This window comes from Pseudorasbora parva, chromosome 25 (assembly GCF_024679245.1).
Source record: "Pseudorasbora parva isolate DD20220531a chromosome 25, ASM2467924v1, whole genome shotgun sequence".
NCBI lineage: Eukaryota > Metazoa > Chordata > Actinopteri > Cypriniformes > Gobionidae > Pseudorasbora > Pseudorasbora parva.
The window spans coordinates 7485697-7503741 of NC_090196.1; the positions used below are offsets into that span (position 1 = coordinate 7485697).

Genomic DNA, 18045 nt, shown 5'->3' on the forward strand with positions numbered 1-18045 from the left:
AATACCAGGTGAAAGCAAGGCCAATAATACTATGGGATTATAGTTTCACTACTGATTTGTTAAAATCAAGGTTGCACTAGCACACAATTTGCCACAGATGTTGGCAGCATTAATGTCTCGGAATTCTTATTTTGTTGATTATTTTAACAGTATGGAAAATAATATTGTTTTACCATCACTGAAAATAATACTCCAGCCCCTATTAATGTTTTTACCATGACAGTCACTAACAGTGCCATGATGTCTGAGAAAATATAGCAATAATGTCATTTATATTAATCATATTGTACAGGCATACAGAGCGCTGTGCTTATGAGGAATCTGTGCAATAAATAGCGATTACTGGCAAGTGTGTTTATAACCTTACTCATTCCAAGTCAAGCTGTTGGTTGCGCTTATGACTGTGTTATTTCAAGCTAAAATGGAAACTAGCAAAGAAAAAACACCACATTGGGATAGTTTCCCAATTGGAGCTTTGTATAACTGTCACACAAAGGAAGGTTTTCCACTGCAATTTAGTGGTTTAAGACATTTTTTTCCGGTCGGGATATGGGAAAGTGTGGTGCGCGTATCAGATACACATACAATTATGCTTCACTGACATATTTGTTATATAGTCCTTGGCTTTTGTTAGTTTAGGTCGTAATCAAAACATTTGAATTGTATGCATTATAAAACACATTTCACAGTGAAATCGAGCCGAGCGCATCTGAAATATGAGCCTTTTCAAAACAGTTATTTTAAAACTCCCAACATATAAGTGGAATGGAAAATATAATTGTGAAAATGGGGTATAAAAAAAGTCATGAGTTATTGTAAAAGGAGGGCTGCACTCAGCATTACATTGACGTTAGTGTTCTGATAAGCCTTTTAAGTATTTTAGACATAGAGAACATTCTTTTCTTGGCAGAAAGTTCCCATTTTTCCCTCTTTCACCTGCCTCTAATCTTTCTAGAGGAATTCAGCTGTGAAACCAACCACTCAGAGTAATTTATACTGTTTTGAGATCAGTCAAGCATGCATGCTTAAGAACAATGTCTTGAATTATTCCCTCTCCTCTATATGTATACCATATGTATTCCGTCTCCATTATGTTCACAATGTAGAAAATAAAAATAGTGTGAACAAGTGACTGATTTTATCCGCAGGTTCAGCGTCTATTGATGATGTAGGGGGCGGGGCTTCAGATTATAGAGCATTTGATTGGACAGAGAAGCTGCAGTGCAGAGTGATGTCATCAAAATCACTGATCCATATTGGCGGAAGTCAATTTTTGAAGGCTTATATCTTCTAAATGAGATTTGTGTCATCGTTTTGGCTTATAGATAACAATAAGGCTAACAGATTTATACTAAAAGCCAAAAACTTAACTTTAAAACTTTACACTGTGGTGCACTGCCTATAAATGTGCTCTATATGACTTGAATACATCTCTGGATAAAATCATCAATGTGTAAAAGTAGCAAAAAGCCGCATTCTTGTGCAAAAGTCTACAGCTAACATAAGACAGATGACCCACACTGGTGCACTATATCAGTCTCCATAACATAACAAGTATCACCTATTTGGAAACCAGTTCCCTGCTGGCATTTCAGTGAACCAGAGATGTGTGTCTTTCTCTCAGGGGATCAGACCCCCGCACTTCCCTGACCTCCGCTCAGAAGCTGCAGATCCGCTTGGAAACACCAAGCCTTTCATGTCCACAACACTGACCAACTCTGACCGTTTTGTTCTGTCAGACTGAACTTAACAGCCCAGCTGGTGGCTTTTAACGTGAGACGTTTCTACTTGAACACAGAGTTCCCGCGTCCCCTGGTAACTCTGCCTGGTATGGACATCGGTATAAAAAACGAAACGTGTTCTGCCAGACCCATAGCCTGTGTTTGTGATTATAATGAGTACCTTCAGAAACCTCACGATCAACCGCACAAAAAATAATGGCGAAGTGTGTAATTTATGCACCACTAGTGGTCACTAGTTTGTTTTGCAGAATAACGCAAGTCATTCAGGTTTGGTACAATATGAGGGTTAGTAAATAATGACAGCCTTTTCTTTTTTGACCCTGTTTTATAATAGTTAGGCCAATTATGGTTTAAGCATAATAACAATTCAAAATCTGCTTAAAGACCCTTTTAGTACAAGATGTTGCAAATGCACAGTGGTTAATGCCAAAGAATGATCTAAATCAGATTTGCATATACTTTATATAACGGACCCAAAGCAGAATTATAAAATGTAACAATGGCTATATTTACTTGCACCCTCAGATTGAGATTTATGCAATGCTGTGTTTAGAATTTACCTCATGTAGACACAATAATCTGATCAAATTGATGCGATTAAGCTCGTAGCAACCGTAATCTTAATAAAATATGTGGCATACAGGTCCTTCTAAAAAAATTAGCATATTGTGATAAAGTTTTTTATTTTCCATAATGTCATGATAAAAAATAAACTTTCATATATTTTAGTTACATTGCACACCAACTGAAATATTCTCTCAAAAAAATATATCTAAAAAAATAAGCATATCATGAAAAGGTTCTCTAAACGAGCTATTAACCTAATCATCTGAATCAACTAATTAACTCTAAACACCTGCAAAAGATTCCTGAGGCTTTTAAAAACTCCCAGCCTGGTTCATTACTCAAAACCGCAATCATGGGTAAGACTGCCGACCTGACTGCTGTCCAGAAGGCCATCATTGACACCCTCAAGCGAGAGGGTAAGACACAGAAAGAAATTTCTGAACAAATAGGCTGTTCCCAGAGTGCTGTATCAAGGCACCTCAGTGGGAAGTCTGTGGGAAGGAAAAAGTGTGGCAAAAAACGCTGCACAACGAGAAGAGGTGTCCGGACCCTGAGGAAGATTGTGGAGAAGGACCGATTCCAGACCTTGGGGGACCTGCGGAAGCAGTGGACTGAGTCTGGAGTAGAAACATCCAGAGCCACCGTGCACAGGCGTGTGCAGGAAATGGGCTACAGGTGCCGCATTCCCCAGGTCAAGACACTTTTGGGCTACAGAGAAGCAGCACCGGACTGTTGCTCAGTGGTCCAAAGCACTTTTTTTGGATGAAAGCAAATTTTGCATGTCATTCGGAAATCAAGGTGCCAGAGCCTGGAGGAAGACTGGGGAGAAGGAAACGCCAAAATGCCTGAAGTCCAGTGTCAAGTACCCACAGTCAGTGATGGTCTGGGGTGCCATGTCAGCTGCTGTTGTTGGTCTACTGTGTTTTATCAAGGGCAGGGTCAATGCAGCTAGCTACCAGGAGATTTTGGAGCACTTCATGCTTCCATCTGCTGAAAAGCTTTATTGAGATGAAGATTTGGTTTTTCAGCACGACCTGGCACCTGCTCACAGTGCCAAAACCACTGGTAAATGGTTTACTGACCATGGTATTACTGTGCTCAATTGGCCTGCCAACTCTCCTGACCTGAACCCCATAGAGAATCTGTGGGATATTGTGAAGAGAAAGTTGAGAGACGCAAGACCCAACACTCTGGATGAGCTTAAGGCCGCTATCGAAGCATCCTGGGCCTCCATAACACCTCAGCAGTGCCACAGGCTGATCGCCTCCATGCCACGCCGCTTTGAAGCAGTCATTTCTGCAAAAGGATTCCCGACCAAGTATTGAGTGCATAACTGATCATAATTATTTGAAAGTTGACTTTTTTTGTATTAAAAACACTTTTCTTTTATTGGTCGGATCAAATATGCTAATTTTTTGAGACAGGAATTTTGGGTTTTCATGAGCTGTATTCGAAAATCATCAGTATTAAAACAATAAAAGACCTGAAATATTTCAGTTGGTGTGCAATGAATCTAAAATATATGAAAGTTTAATTTTTATCATTACATTATGGAAAATAAGGAACTTTATCACAATATGCTAATTTTTTGAGAAGGACCTATATAAATATAATCACAATCAACATGCATTATGGGTGGCAGTGGCTCAGTGGTTCATGAAGGTTGTCTACAAACCAAAAGGTTGGTGGTTCAATCCCCGTTTCCACCTGACCAAGTGTTGAGGTGTCCATGAACAAGACTCCTAACCCCAGCTGCTCCCGCGACGAGCTGGATGGTGCCTTACATGGCTAACATCGCCGTCGGTGTATGAATGGGTGAATGTGAGGCAAAAATTTAAAGCGCTTTGGATGGCCATATGGTCTGTTAAAAGCGCTATATAAATGAAGTCCTTTTACCATTGTAAACATTTTAATCGCATCTATTCCACTCTGATCAAAGTGTGCAAGTGCTTCTGACTAACACTGATGACGTTGTCATGTACAGATTCATAAACAGCAGTAAAGAAGGCATCACTTTTGTGAAGAGTTGCTGAGGCTGGCCACACACTTGACGGGCTCTATCATACACCCGGCGCAATGTGGCATCGTGTTTTTTGTTAGTTTCAGCCCAACAGTAATCATTTTCACATCCAGCGCCACGTTGTTAAATAGCAAATTTAGCCATTTGAGCACCTATGGGCGTGCTGGTCTGAAAATGAGGTGTGTTCAGGCGCATTGTTGGTGTGTTTCTATCTGGAGGAACTTAAAACAACTACGCCATTGGCCAACAAAAACCAGGTCTAAAGTCAATGGTGCTGTGTTTTTTGTGTTATATTAATATTTAAAAAGTCTGTTAGAAACACGCTCATATAGATGGGTCCACAATGCACGCGCATTACAAATACACATCTGTGCGCAAATACACTCTGCTTATCACACAGGGTGCCGCAGCACACACACATTTTTAACCAATTCAACTCTGCGCCCCACCCGTGGGTCCAATATTGGATTATCATTCAATCATTCAAAATATGCTGCAGATCTGAAGTTAAATATGAAAAATTAAAGGATTAAAATGTAAAATATTATCATTGTGTACATAATTATAAAAATGCCTACATGTCATAATGGATAGTCATTGCATCAGAATTAGCCTACCTTTTTGCAGTAATGACGAGCAAGCTGGTGTCATTGGACAAGCCGATCCATTTCCTCGCTAGAGAAGCATTCCGTTTTTTTACTTACAAATTCCGCAATGTAAATAGCGAATCCGCCATGGCGTGAGCGCAGCTTTTAAAGGAAACGGGAGATGAGACTCTGACTGGTTTATTGCACGTTATAACCGAAACACACCTATGACTCATTCACAAGTTCACACTTACATATAACTTATGAAGAGTAAATTTAACGCGTATTTGGCGTGCTGTCCGGGGGGAGGGCTTTAAGCTCGGAATTTGGCCCGAACCCAGAGTACTCAAGTCATTAGAATTAAAAGTGTAGAGAAGGGGTGGTGGAGGGATACTGATAAACTGTCAATAAACGGAGGTAAGACTGCTGCGTATACAGTGGGGCAAAAATGTATTTAGTCAGCCACCATTTGTACAAGTTCTCCAACGTAAGAAGATGAGAGGCCTGTAGTTTTCATCATAGGTACACTCAAGGGCGGAGTGGGACCAAAAAATCTACCGGGAAATTGAATCTGCCGGTAAACCACCGGCCCTCGGTGGTCAAAAAAAAAAAAAAAATTCTAATAAATATATACTACTCACGTCAGTCATAACCCTTGCAAGATTATTTAAAATATATTAAGAAAACCGCTACTGGTCACATGGTCTATGGCCACTGTTTTTTCTGTCAATTCACCCGTTGACGCCTGATTTCGGAATAAATCCGTAATTTTTGAGCACTTTGATGCATTCTCCTCCAGCATCCGCTTCTTCTTCATTCTGGCCTTTTCGGCCCCTCCTTTGTCCTTTCTCTTATTGCCTTCCATGGGGGTATCGTTAAATGTTATGCAATCACGCTAATCCTTCCTGACTGTCAATTATTTATTTATTTTCTAGAATTTCCGCGCTTTCTCTATCCAGAAATTCACATTGTCTGATTTTTAAAGAATTGATTAGCAAATTATGGTGGAAAATAAGTATTTGGTCACCTACAAAAAAGCAAGACTTCTGAACTCAATTATTTTATTACTATAAAAAATTCTGAACAACGGCAGGGGCGGTGCCACAGTTAACAAGTGATGTAATTGGTGTTGTGTCTGTCCGACTATCGCAGCAAGCCTGTTACTGATTATTTATTTCTGCTCAATCATATAAAAATATAGACATAAAACATACAAATATTTACCCATAAATGATCATTTTCAACATGTCTGAAATGGTAGAAAAAGCAGTGCTGTTGGTTCTCTAGACTGTGCGAGCCAGTGGGATGTTCAGGCGGAAAAAGAAGGCCAGAAGCCCCGTTACAACAGGTGCAGAGCCTGAGCCGCTGACGGCTGGAGATTAAACTGCCCGTACTGAAGGTCAGTCTCTGCAGATCCACACACAACACACCACAGCCAACCTGATGCTAAATGACTAACTTTCTCACAACCGATGTATTACTGAGTTTCTTTGTGTGCTGTTTTCTTGTCTTTTTATAATTTTTTTATAAGACAACAAAACAAGCCACATACAATTATTATTATTTCCAGGATAATCAGATCGATTCTAATCTTTTCATATACAGTATATACATAGTATATCTATAGTTTAAAAGTAAGATTTTTTTTAATTAATTTGGTCATTGTGGATTGGGAATGAGAACGCCACTCACCATGTTGGCGAGGAGAGCAGTGGAATGTTCGTCGAGGCTGATGACGCCCTCCCCCAGGTGATGCCGCTTCAGCCGGTTTGAGAAGGTTCTCAGCTCTCTCTCTAGCTTGGCCCCAGAGTCAACATTTGCTAGAAGCTTCCAGAAGGGCAGCCTTATGAGAAATATAGTATTTGTTAGGCTAGAGGTCTTAGATTAAAAGTTAAACATCATAGTACACCACACCAGGATCATTATCACTAACTAAAACTAAGGGTATGTTTATACAACAACAACAATGTACTAAAGCCATTTTTTTTTTTTTTACATACAGACAACAATGCTGTCAAACTAATCCACATTCATGATGGATCACTTTTTTTGCTTTTTTGACACTATTACAGATACTAGTCTTTGTACATGGTCTGCAACAATGCTTAGGTAGGTAGTCAAAGTAACATCCACATGGATGGCAGGACCCAATTTTTCCCAGCAAAACATTTTCTGAAGCATCAAATACCCACTGTTGGTGCTTTTGACGGTGGACAGGGGTCAGCATGGGCACCCTGACTGGTCTGCAGCTATGCAGACCCATATGCAACAAACTGTGATGCACTGTGTATTCTGACACCTTTCTATCAGAACCAGCATAAACTTCTTGAGCCTTTTGAGCTACGATAGCTCTTCTGCTTGATCGGACCACACGGGATAGCTTTCACTTCCCACATGCATCAATGAGCCTTGGCCACCCATGATCCTGTGGCCGGTTCTCCACTGTTCCTTCCTTGGAGCACTTTTGACAGATACTGACCGCTGCAGACCGGGAACACCCCACAAGAGCTGCAGTTTTGAAGATGCTCTGACCCAGTCGTCTAGCCATCACAATTTGACCCTTGTCAAACTCGCTCATTTCCTTTCGCTTGCCCATTTTTCCTGCTTCTAACACATCAACAGGGTTTATACAGTGGGGCAAAAAGTATTTAGTCAGCCACAAATTGTGCAAGTTCTTCCACTTAAAAAGATGAGAGAGGCCTGTATTTTTTTATCATGGGTACACTTCAACTATGAGAGACAGAATGAGAAAAAAAATCCAGAAAATCACATTGTCTGATTTTTAAATAATTTATTTGCAAATTATTGTGGAAAATAAGTATTGGGTCAATAACAAAAGTTCATTTCAGTTTTTTGTTATATACCCTTTATGGCAATTACAGAGGTCAAACGTTTTCTGTAAGTCGCCACAAGGTTTTTACACACTGTTGCTGGTAGTTTGGCCCATTTCTCCATGTGGATCTCCTCTGGGGCAGTGATGTTTTGGAGCTGTCGCTGAAAAGGCCACGTTTCATCTTCAATGCTCTTGCTTATGGAAGGAGGTTTTTACTCAAAATCTCACAATACATGGCCCCATTCATTATTTTCTTTACATGGATCTGTTTTCCTGGTTCCTTTGCAGAAAAACAGCCCCAAAACATGATGTTTCCACCCCCATGCTTCACAGTAGGTATGGTGCAACTCAGCATTCTTTCTCCTCCAAACACAAAGTTCTATTTTGGTTTCATCTGACCATGTGACATTCTCCCAATCCTCTTCTGGATCATCCAAATGCTCTCTAGCAAACTTCAGACAGGCCCTGACAGGTCATTTACTAGGTTCCACCTTGAGGTTCTGGGAATTTTGCTCACCGTTCTTGTGATCATTTTGACCCCACAGGGTGAGATCTTGCATGGAGCTCCAGAACGAGGGAGATTATCAGTGGTCTTGTATGTCTTCCATTTTCAAATAATTGCTCCCACAGTTGATTTGTTCACACCAAGCTACTTACCTATTGCAAATTCAGTCTTCCCAGCCTGGTGCATGTCTACAATTTTGTTTCTGGCGTCCTTTGACAGCTCTTTGGTCTTGGCCATAGTGGACTTTGGAGTCTGACCGTTTGAGATTGTGGACTTATACTGGACTCGTTATCAGTATAAGACACTTATAATGATAAAGAGTTCAAACAGGTGCCATTAATACAGGTAACAAGTGTAGGACAGAGGAGCCTCTTAAAGAAGATGTTACAGGTCTGTGAGAGCCAGAAATCTTGCAAATAAATTCTTTAAAAATCAGACAGTTTTTTCTCATTCTGTCTCTCATAGTTGAAGTGTAATTATGATGAAAATACAGGCCTCTCTCATCTTTTTAAGTGGGAGAACTTGCACAATTGGTGGCTGAGTAAATACTTTTTTGCACCACTGTGTATATATATATATATATATATATATATATATATATATATATATATATATATATATATCGAAAAGGTAGAACGTTTATAAATTTGTAGTACCTTAAGATATCCATGTTTGGCAGCTCTCGTCTGGCTGTCGAGAGCTGTTGTATTGACTCCTGATGGACAGCCTTAATGTTGTGTCCAACACACACAGTGTACTGCAGAGGCATGCGCTCCATACTCGGGGGTGTCTGCAAACAGTAATGCTGTCTGCTTTCCATTCCTACATGTAGTGGGATGTTTGGGGCCACAAAAACTGACACACCTTTAAAAGAAAAAAAACACAGCACTGGATTATTAATGACACTTTGTAAATTTAAAATCCCAAATAAATCAAAATTGGAAGTTGTGTTGCTTTTAGTCCGCATCTGTTATGCTATTTTACTCCTAAATGTTGACAAAATTACTTTTAGCAGATACACACATTTAAAAATATTGATGACATCATCACGCACTGCGTCTACACATTTTTGTCCAATCAAATACTGAAGTCTCTTCTGCTCACCTAGGCTACATTTATTTGATCAAAATACAGTAATATTGTGGAATATTATTACAATTTAAAATTATAATTTAATTATAATATATTATAAAATGTAATTTATTCCTGTGATGAATTTTCAGCATCAATACTCCAGTCTTCAGGGTCACATGATCCTTCAGAAATAATTATAATATGCTGTACAGGATTCTTTGTTTAATTGAGGTTTTGAAATATATATATTTTTTTTGTTACATTATAAATGTCTTTATAATGGCCCTTTTGATCAATTTAATGTGTCCTTGCTGAATAAAAGTATTAATTTCTTTCAAAAAACAAAACAAAAACGCCACAACTTCCTGTTTCAGTAGGAATTAAATAATTGCAAAAAAGTTCATTTTTTAGGTCATTTCATCAGAACTAAAATGCTGAACAGACATTTGGGCTTCAAGTGATGTTGACATGCATTCAATCCATGTATGAGACACTGCTGAGACGTCAGGTGATTTCAGATCACACGTTAACTCCTGTAACTCCATTCGTGACTCTGTATGAATGGCAGACACAGCATGAACGAAACCAAATACCATCTTTCGACCTACCCCAGTAAAGCAGCCTTTACAGCCTAATGTATTATGGAAATTTCGGGCCTGTAACATTTGGAACAGGAAATATTGGAATTTACAATTGAATCTTTATATTTTAAAAGCTTTTGGAGAAGGTGGGTGGTATATGGGGGCTGCTTCTGGTGTCTTTCTACACCTGAAAAGTTGAGATTATGTGAAGCAGATAATTATGTCCGCAGATGTAGCTGCCCTCCCTGGAATTCTTCCTGCTTCTCGGATTTCACCACCATGTCACCCCAGACACACACACAGCACCTTCTGTCCTACTGCCCACTCATCTGAGCAAACTCTGAAGCCGATTCAACCTGCAAAACAAATCAAACAATAGCCTACAACTCAATAAATATTGTCCTGCGATGAGCAGTACATCATTTCAGAAGTTAGCCCATTTTCTATTTTCCAAATGGGATGGGATTAAAAAGAATGACTGATAATCTGTAATTAATCAGTTATTGATTTTTTAAACTAATCAATAGATGACCATTTCATGAGTCTCTTAATAGCACTAACAATATTTAATTAAGTCTGTAAAGCCTGACATGAGAAACTCATCAGGAAAAAAAGAATCCACAACCCACAATCACAACCCACAACCCATAATCCACAATCACAAACTTTCCAAAAGTGACAAAAAGGCTAAAAAAAGAAGACAAAAGTGTACCTTAAGGCTAATGCATCATATTTTTAACTTGATTTGTCTAAACAAATATGTATGAATAATCAAGTAAACCTATGTTGCTTGTCCAGTAAGTCTTCATCTTGAAGTTATTCTTAGGTTTATATAAGACTCAGTAAAAACACAAGTGAACCACAAGCTGAAGGGGGACTTTGCAGAATTATATTAAAGGCATTTTACTCAGTCAGACGACAGAAGGTGTGTAGAAAATGTGTAACATTTAAAAACAGGCTTTTTAGGGTTAACAGTTCGAAATAACATAATTCCTAATATTGTGTTGGTCCCCCTTTTGCTGCTAAAACATTCCTGACCCATCAAGGCATGAACTCCACTAGACCCCTGAAGGTGTGCTGTGGTATCTGGCACCAAGATGTTAGCAGCAGTTACTTTAAGTCCTGTAAGTTGCGAGATGGGGCCTCTATGGATCAGAATTGTTTGTTCAGCACATCCCACAGATGCTCGATTGGATTGAGATCTGGAGAATTTGGAGGCCAAGTCAACACCTCAAACTCATTGTTGTGTTCCTCAAACCATTCCTGAAGCATTTCTGCTTTGTGGCAGGAGCATTATCTGCTGGAAGAGCCACAGCCACCAGGGAATACCGTTTCCATGAAAGGCTGAACATGGTCTCAACAATGCTTAGGTAGGCGGTGTGTGTCAAAGTAACATCCACATGGATGGCAGGACCCAAGGTTTCCCAGCAGAACATTGCCCAAAGCATCACACTGCCTCTGCCAGCTTGCCTTCTTCCCATAGTGCATGCACATGATGTAAAAGAAAATGTGATTCCTCAGATCAGGACACATTCCATTGATCCGTTGTCCGGTTCTGATGCTCACCTGTCCACTGTTACTACTTTCGGCGTTGGACAGGGGTCAGCATGGGCACCCTGACTGGTCTCCGGTTATGCAGCCCCATACGTAACAAACTGCGATGCACTGTGTATTCTGACACCTTTCTATCAGAACCAGCATTAACTTATTGAGCAGTTTGAGCTCCAGTAGCTCGTCTGTTTGATCGGACCACACAGGCCAGCCTTCGCTCCCCACGTGCATCATTGAGCCTTGGCCGACCATGATCCTTTCGCCGGTTCTCCACTGTTCCTTCCTTGGAGCACTTTTGATAGATACTGACCACTGCAGACCGGGAACAGCCTCACAAGAGCTGCAGTTTTGGAGATGCTCTGACCCAGTCGTCTAGACCTGACAATTTGGCCCTTGTCAAACTCACTCAAATCCTTACGCTTGCCCATTTTTCCTGCTTCTAACACATCGACTTTGAGAACAAAATGTTCACTTGCTGCCTAATATATCCCACCCACTAACAGGTGCCGTGATGAAGAGATAACCAGTGTTAATCACCTCACCTGTCAGTGGTGAATTGTTCAATAATAAACATAAAAATAAAATAAAAAATTGTAATCAAAGTTTCTTAAAAAGCAAGTTGCCAGAATGGATAAGAGGGTAGCAAATTTAGCCCAAATGTAGCTGCTACCCACTACAGGAAACGGATTGAATGTAATGATGTTTGTAAATGTTTTCCAAAAGGTGCCGAAAATATTTGTTTGATTTTTTTTTTTTTTTTTTACAATAACTTGAATGCAGTCGATGGTGCAATTTGTGTTAAAAACTGTGATCAGATACAGCCATTGGATTATGATTAAAATTAACTAGAACTTGTAATGCTGTTAATATTTTTTAATGAGCAAAAACTAGTTTTCATTTACTACAACTAAATCCTGAAAAGAGTAAATTTAAGAGTTAATTACTAGTCAATTTAATAACAAATAATTACAAAGAAATGATGAGTTAAACGTGAAATTATTAAGCACAAAAACTGATATAGTATTTTGGTATGACGTTATTTCGATGGTCCACTTAATGGGAGCATCCAATTCTTTCTCACAACCAATTCATATGTATGTGTGCGAGGTGGGTAATTCGTAAAAATTTGAACGACCTCACTCGTATAAATTCATCTGATTTGTTTTAACCGCAGCGATGAGTAGGATTAGGGGCGGGGTTAGAGCTAGGCCATTCGTACGAAATCATGCGAATTGCCCAACTCGTCAAATAAGTACAATTTAAAAGGGGAAAAATCTATAAATTAGCCACCTCGTAAAATACGTAAGAATGGGGTAATGTGCTGCTTTTGTAAAGTTAAGATTGACTTTTTCCTTGTATTCATTGCGGTTTCAAATTGCCAGGAATCACCAACATAAAGTTTTGTTGTGTTTCTTTTTGAACAGTGTAAAACTCAGCTACCGACTCTGAGAAGAATTTTGTTCTCCATCCAAAGTAATTGTGTTACTTTCCTTTTCCATTTTATATTGAAAGACTAAGACAGAAACGTCTCTTAGATAAGATTGTTTGGCAAACTTCCTCTATTAATCACTGCAGATTAGACTTGGAGAGATATGAAGGTTGCTATTGTGGCTAGCGTTTATAAATAATAGCATGTAAGGTTGTAAGGTCTGCTAAGTATCGCACCTGCTATAGACTTTGCCAAGTGAAGGAAAAAAGCAGAATTGTTCAGCATACAATTATGCATATGTTTTCTTAAAGGGCCAGTTCATGCCAAAAATGAAAATTCTGTCATAATTTTTTCACCAGCATGTCGTTCCAACCTTGTATGGCTTTCTTGCTTCTGTAGAATGTAACATATTTGTAAAAATTTTCTAGTGTTTTGTTTTTTCATACAAAGAAAGTCAATGGAGTGCAATGTTGTTTTGGACCCCGTTGATTTTCATTGTATGGACAAAAACAGTTGAAACATTGAAAACACAGAATAAATAATATCATCAGGGTTGTAACATGATCCTGAATAATCAGTCAAAAAAATTTAATTTTGGTTTAACTATTCCAAACCAAATATACAGAAAGTGATTTGAATGCACAAACAGGAGAGAATTCACAACTCCAAGAAGACAAAGTTAAAACTTAAACGGACTAGAACTACATGTTTTCACTTTTGGTAATTATCCTTCTATCAAGTTATATGATACACTATTATTATTTATTGACACATTTTATATGAAATGACACTAAGCATTTCCTAAAAGCATTTATTTATTGTTAAAAAAATTGTTCCACTCTCTGCTCCCATCCAGGCCATATTAGGTGAAAAAAAGTGAGATGGGATGCTGTTATTCATCTTAGCTTTAAAGACAGAGTGGAAAATATTTCAGGAAAGCTGGTAGTAGTTACCGTGGGGAATTATTCTAAAAATAAGAGACTGCTCCCCCACTTTTTCAACTTCTGGAGAACCCACCTTGCTCATAACTCAAGCCAAAAGTCTCTTAAATGTCAGCAAATGACAGTTATTTATTCCCCTCTGTGCAGATTCCGTGTTATACACACCTTAAGAAAGGGGCCTCCAAGCTTTTGAAGGGTAAAACTCAAAGCATCTGACTTTGGACGGATACAAAAAAAATTAACTTTGATTGCCAATCTGACTGCAGCAGAGAGCTGCATGATTCTGGATAAATTGAGAATCACAATTTTCTTTTTTTTTTAAAGGCATCTATTATGCCCCTTTTTACAATATGTAATATAAGTCTCAGATGTTCCCAGAGTCTGTATGTGAAGTTTTAGCTCAAAATACCCCACAGATCATGTTAAAATGGTCACTTATTGGGGGTGAGCAAAATGCTTTAAGTTATAAATTATCCCATGATTTAATCACCCTCAAACCATCCTAAGTGTATATGACATTCTTCTTTCAGACAAATATAATTTTAATAAATTGGTTAATAAAGGCCTTCTGAAGAGAAGTGATGTGTTTGTGTAAGAAAAATATCCATATTTAAAACTTTATAAAGCATAACTGACGCGACATATGGCATCGGACGTTGCGTAAGCATTTTGAACCACGAGAGGCATTACACTTTCTTCGTAACACTGCATAGTCTTCACTGTATAAATTAAATATAATTAAAAAATGATTTTATGTTTGTATTTTCTTTTTTATTTGATTAACATTAATGACACATTCAGCAGCAGGATTATTAGGCTGCTGTTTCTTTAAGAGCAAATGCACGGATCCAAAATAATATGTATCTGTTTGTTTTTTTTGTTTTTGTTTTTCATAAAACCCTAGCAGCCGCACAGACAAAGGCTAGAGTTTTAAACCTTTTTTGTTTTTGTTTCATTGTCAAAAAAACAAACAAAAAAAAAACAATTATTTCCTAATGATAGTACTCATAGTTGTGTGATTTTGTTGAGCAGTGTGGACAAGAATTGTACGTTTAGAAGTCTAGGCAACCCAAGTCTTTGAGTCTGCAGTTGATGGAGATTTGTGGGATGCACATCCAGGGCACGAAGCTCCCGATCCACCACATCCCAAAGATGCTCTATTGGGTTGAGATCTGGTGACTGTGGGGGCCATTTTAGTTCAGTGAACTCATTGTCATGCTCAAGAAAACAATTTGAAATGATTCAAGCTTTGTGACATGGTGCATTATCCTGCTGGAAGTAGCCATCAGAGGATGGGCACATGGTGGTCATAAAGGGATGGACATGGTCAGAAACAATGCTCGGGTAGGCCGTGGCATTTAAACAATGCCCAATTGGCACTAAGGGGCCTAAAGTGCGCCCAGAAAACATCCCCCACACCATTACATGAGTGGTTATTTCAGTCAAAGTTGCTCTTCTATCAGCTGGGTTAATGTAGGCTAATTATGCTTATTATCTGTTGCCCAGTTTACATTCTGACTCACAATATCAGGGTGATCTGCAGAGTTAAATTTGATGTATTTAAATTTTCATATTTATGAGGATGAATCTTAAATATAGGATATGCTTCAGCTTTCCTTTTATATTCTTAAATTTGATCAATAAATTAAATTAGAGTAACGCTATAGGGTTGTTAAACTAAACAATTTACACTGACAAATTACAACTGCATTAAACAATGTTATGAGATTGTTTTAACTATATATTTTTAATACAATAAGAAGCGTTGGAAAGAATGTTTAAAAATGAAACTAAACTACCAGTAGGTGGCGGCAGGTCTTAATGAGTGAGTCATTGAGTCCGTTCGTTCAAACGGCTGATTCGTTCATGAATGAGGTCGTTTACGAACAGGTCATTGAATCTTTGATTCAACCGATTCATTCAAATGCTGAATCATTCATTAACACACTATTGCTGTGAGATGCGTTGTGGTTCTGATGTGGAAATATGATCTGATCTTGGAAATATTTCCGCTGCTGTAGTAGAACAAAAGCAGTTTATATTGCATCTAAAATGTAAGTGACTAATTTTAATTAATTGTTTATGGAACTGTCATGAAATCAGTGTCACATTTTCAGTCGTGATGGTATTCAGGAAAACAGCACTCTTGGTCATGTCATGTGATGTTTTTTAACTTTATTATACGTTATAAAATATTAAAACCTTCACATTTTGAATATTTACTGCAGTATGTTACTGAGTTTCTCTGTACAAGCGGCGTTGGTTCGTTTCCATTTCTTTACGAGATGCTGCGCGATTTTCAACAGCGCAACCGTCAGTTCATACATTATATATTAATATCCATTCATTATCCGAACAAACCTTAATCTCGAGCCCTGAAACTGATCAGATAATGTAATGAAAATGTAACTGAACATTGTAGAAATGTAGTGGAGTAGAAAGTAAAATATTTGCTGCAAAATGTACCTAAGTAAAAGTAAAAAGTATGCACTATTGTTTCTATTAAAGTAAAGTACAGATACATGAAAAATATACTTAAGTAAAGTAACAATGTATTTTTACTTCGTTACATTCCACCACTGATCAGCTTGAATCAGTCGGTCCATTCTCCTCTGACCTCTAGCATCAACAAGGCATTTTCACCCACAGGACTGCTGCATACTGGATGTTTTTCCCTTTTCCCATTTATATATATATATATATATACGTGGGGGAGAGGACGCTGGCGTCGTCTGTTCGCCGCTTCTCCACCCACAACAAATCATGTTAATGTACTATTAGATTTACATTTTATTTTATTTCCTTATGTTTGTGACTAGTCTAACAGTCAGAGCTACAATTGGGACTGTTGCTGATTGCTGGCAGCCACTGAGAAGTCGTTGTTCGTCGTTTCGCCGTTTTCAACCGCTTCTCTAATGTTTACGTTTGAATTGCTGCGGTTGGTTTCTGGTTTGGAGGACATTTTATGTTTCTCGCCGCGGGTGCTCACTGGTGGTCTCCCTTGGGCTTAAGCTGCATGGTGGCTGAAGTTTGCACCGGGCTAGCGTCATCCGGGCTCTCGTCGTCGGCGTCCGGCATGATGTTGGGATGTTCTGCTTCTCGGCTGCGCCGCTGTTCCGTCCTGCATTGCGACCGTGGAGCAAAATCTGCGCCGGCCCCGGTGTGTCCACAGAAGTGCCCGGAGGAATGTTCTGCCTCCTGCATGGTGCTGCAGCGATCCCCATCGTTTGAATCATCATGAAGAAGACCCATCATCTGGTCTTCAGCTGTCGTGCCTCGGCGATGTCATCGGGACACTGCCGCTGGGAGAAATCTGAAACATGGAGTGGACCACAGTGTGCTGCGGAGCTAACAGAGACTTCCACCATCAGCTGTTTTCTGTTCACCATCAGCTCTGTTTCTGTTCACCATCAGCTCTGTTTCTGTTCTGTTTTCTGTGTTGGTTGATTGTTTGTAGTATTCTATACTTTTACTTGTTATTCATTTTTTTTTTTGTTATCCCCCCCCCCCCCCTTGTTGCACTTTGAGATTCTTCGGAATGAAAAGTGCATTATAAATAAAATCTATTATTATTATTATATATATATATATATATATATATATATATATATATATATATATATAAAAATACACTCACCTAAAGGATTATTAACTCTTTCTCCGCCAAACACGGAAATTTCCGTTATTTGTGAGAAAACGCTTCCAGGCCAATTACGGAATTTTCCGTGTTTACGTGTTTTCACTGTCGGGAGCTAGGGGGCGCTATTGCGCATCTTCTGAATGCGTACTGAATCTCCTGATAAAAACACACATGAGGAAGACGCAGTGAAACGAGCGATCGCATGTAATCATATGCATATGAAAAATAACGTGATCATCCTCATTAAACAGCATATGAATCAAAACTGTCTAATGTTACTGAATGAAATGTGGACCCAGGATGAGCTAAAGGACTGTGTAAGCATTAGGGGTGTTGATGGACTCGATCTCCTCCATCTGTGTTTGATCATCGCTCTGAATCTGATCTGGAAACAGTCTTTCACAAAAATTTGATTTTCTCAGCTTTTTGTTCAAAATGTTTTTTTTTTTAATGAAACCTACCAATATTTAAGTGTTGATAAAAAAGGAATGCATGAAGCTAGAATAAAACGATTTTTTTGTTTAAAAGAAGAGGGTCAGCTCTTTATTTTGATATATTGCATGCTCAGATATTCA

At 38.7% G+C, this 18045-nt stretch overlaps 1 protein-coding gene across 2 annotated transcripts in view; it reads right to left on the reverse strand.

The window, feature by feature from the left end:
• Positions 1-18045, reverse strand: part of si:ch211-236l14.4 (SITS-binding protein) — a 42231-nt gene that overhangs the window by 14407 nt on the left and 9779 nt on the right. For both annotated transcript variants that reach the window (XM_067436181.1, XM_067436182.1), the window contains exons 3-4: positions 8911-9118; positions 6609-6759 (exon numbers count right to left, since the gene is read on the reverse strand). In XM_067436181.1, the coding sequence (XP_067292282.1) occupies positions 6609-6759; positions 8911-9118 (359 nt within the window). The remainder of the gene's footprint in view (positions 1-6608; positions 6760-8910; positions 9119-18045) is intronic.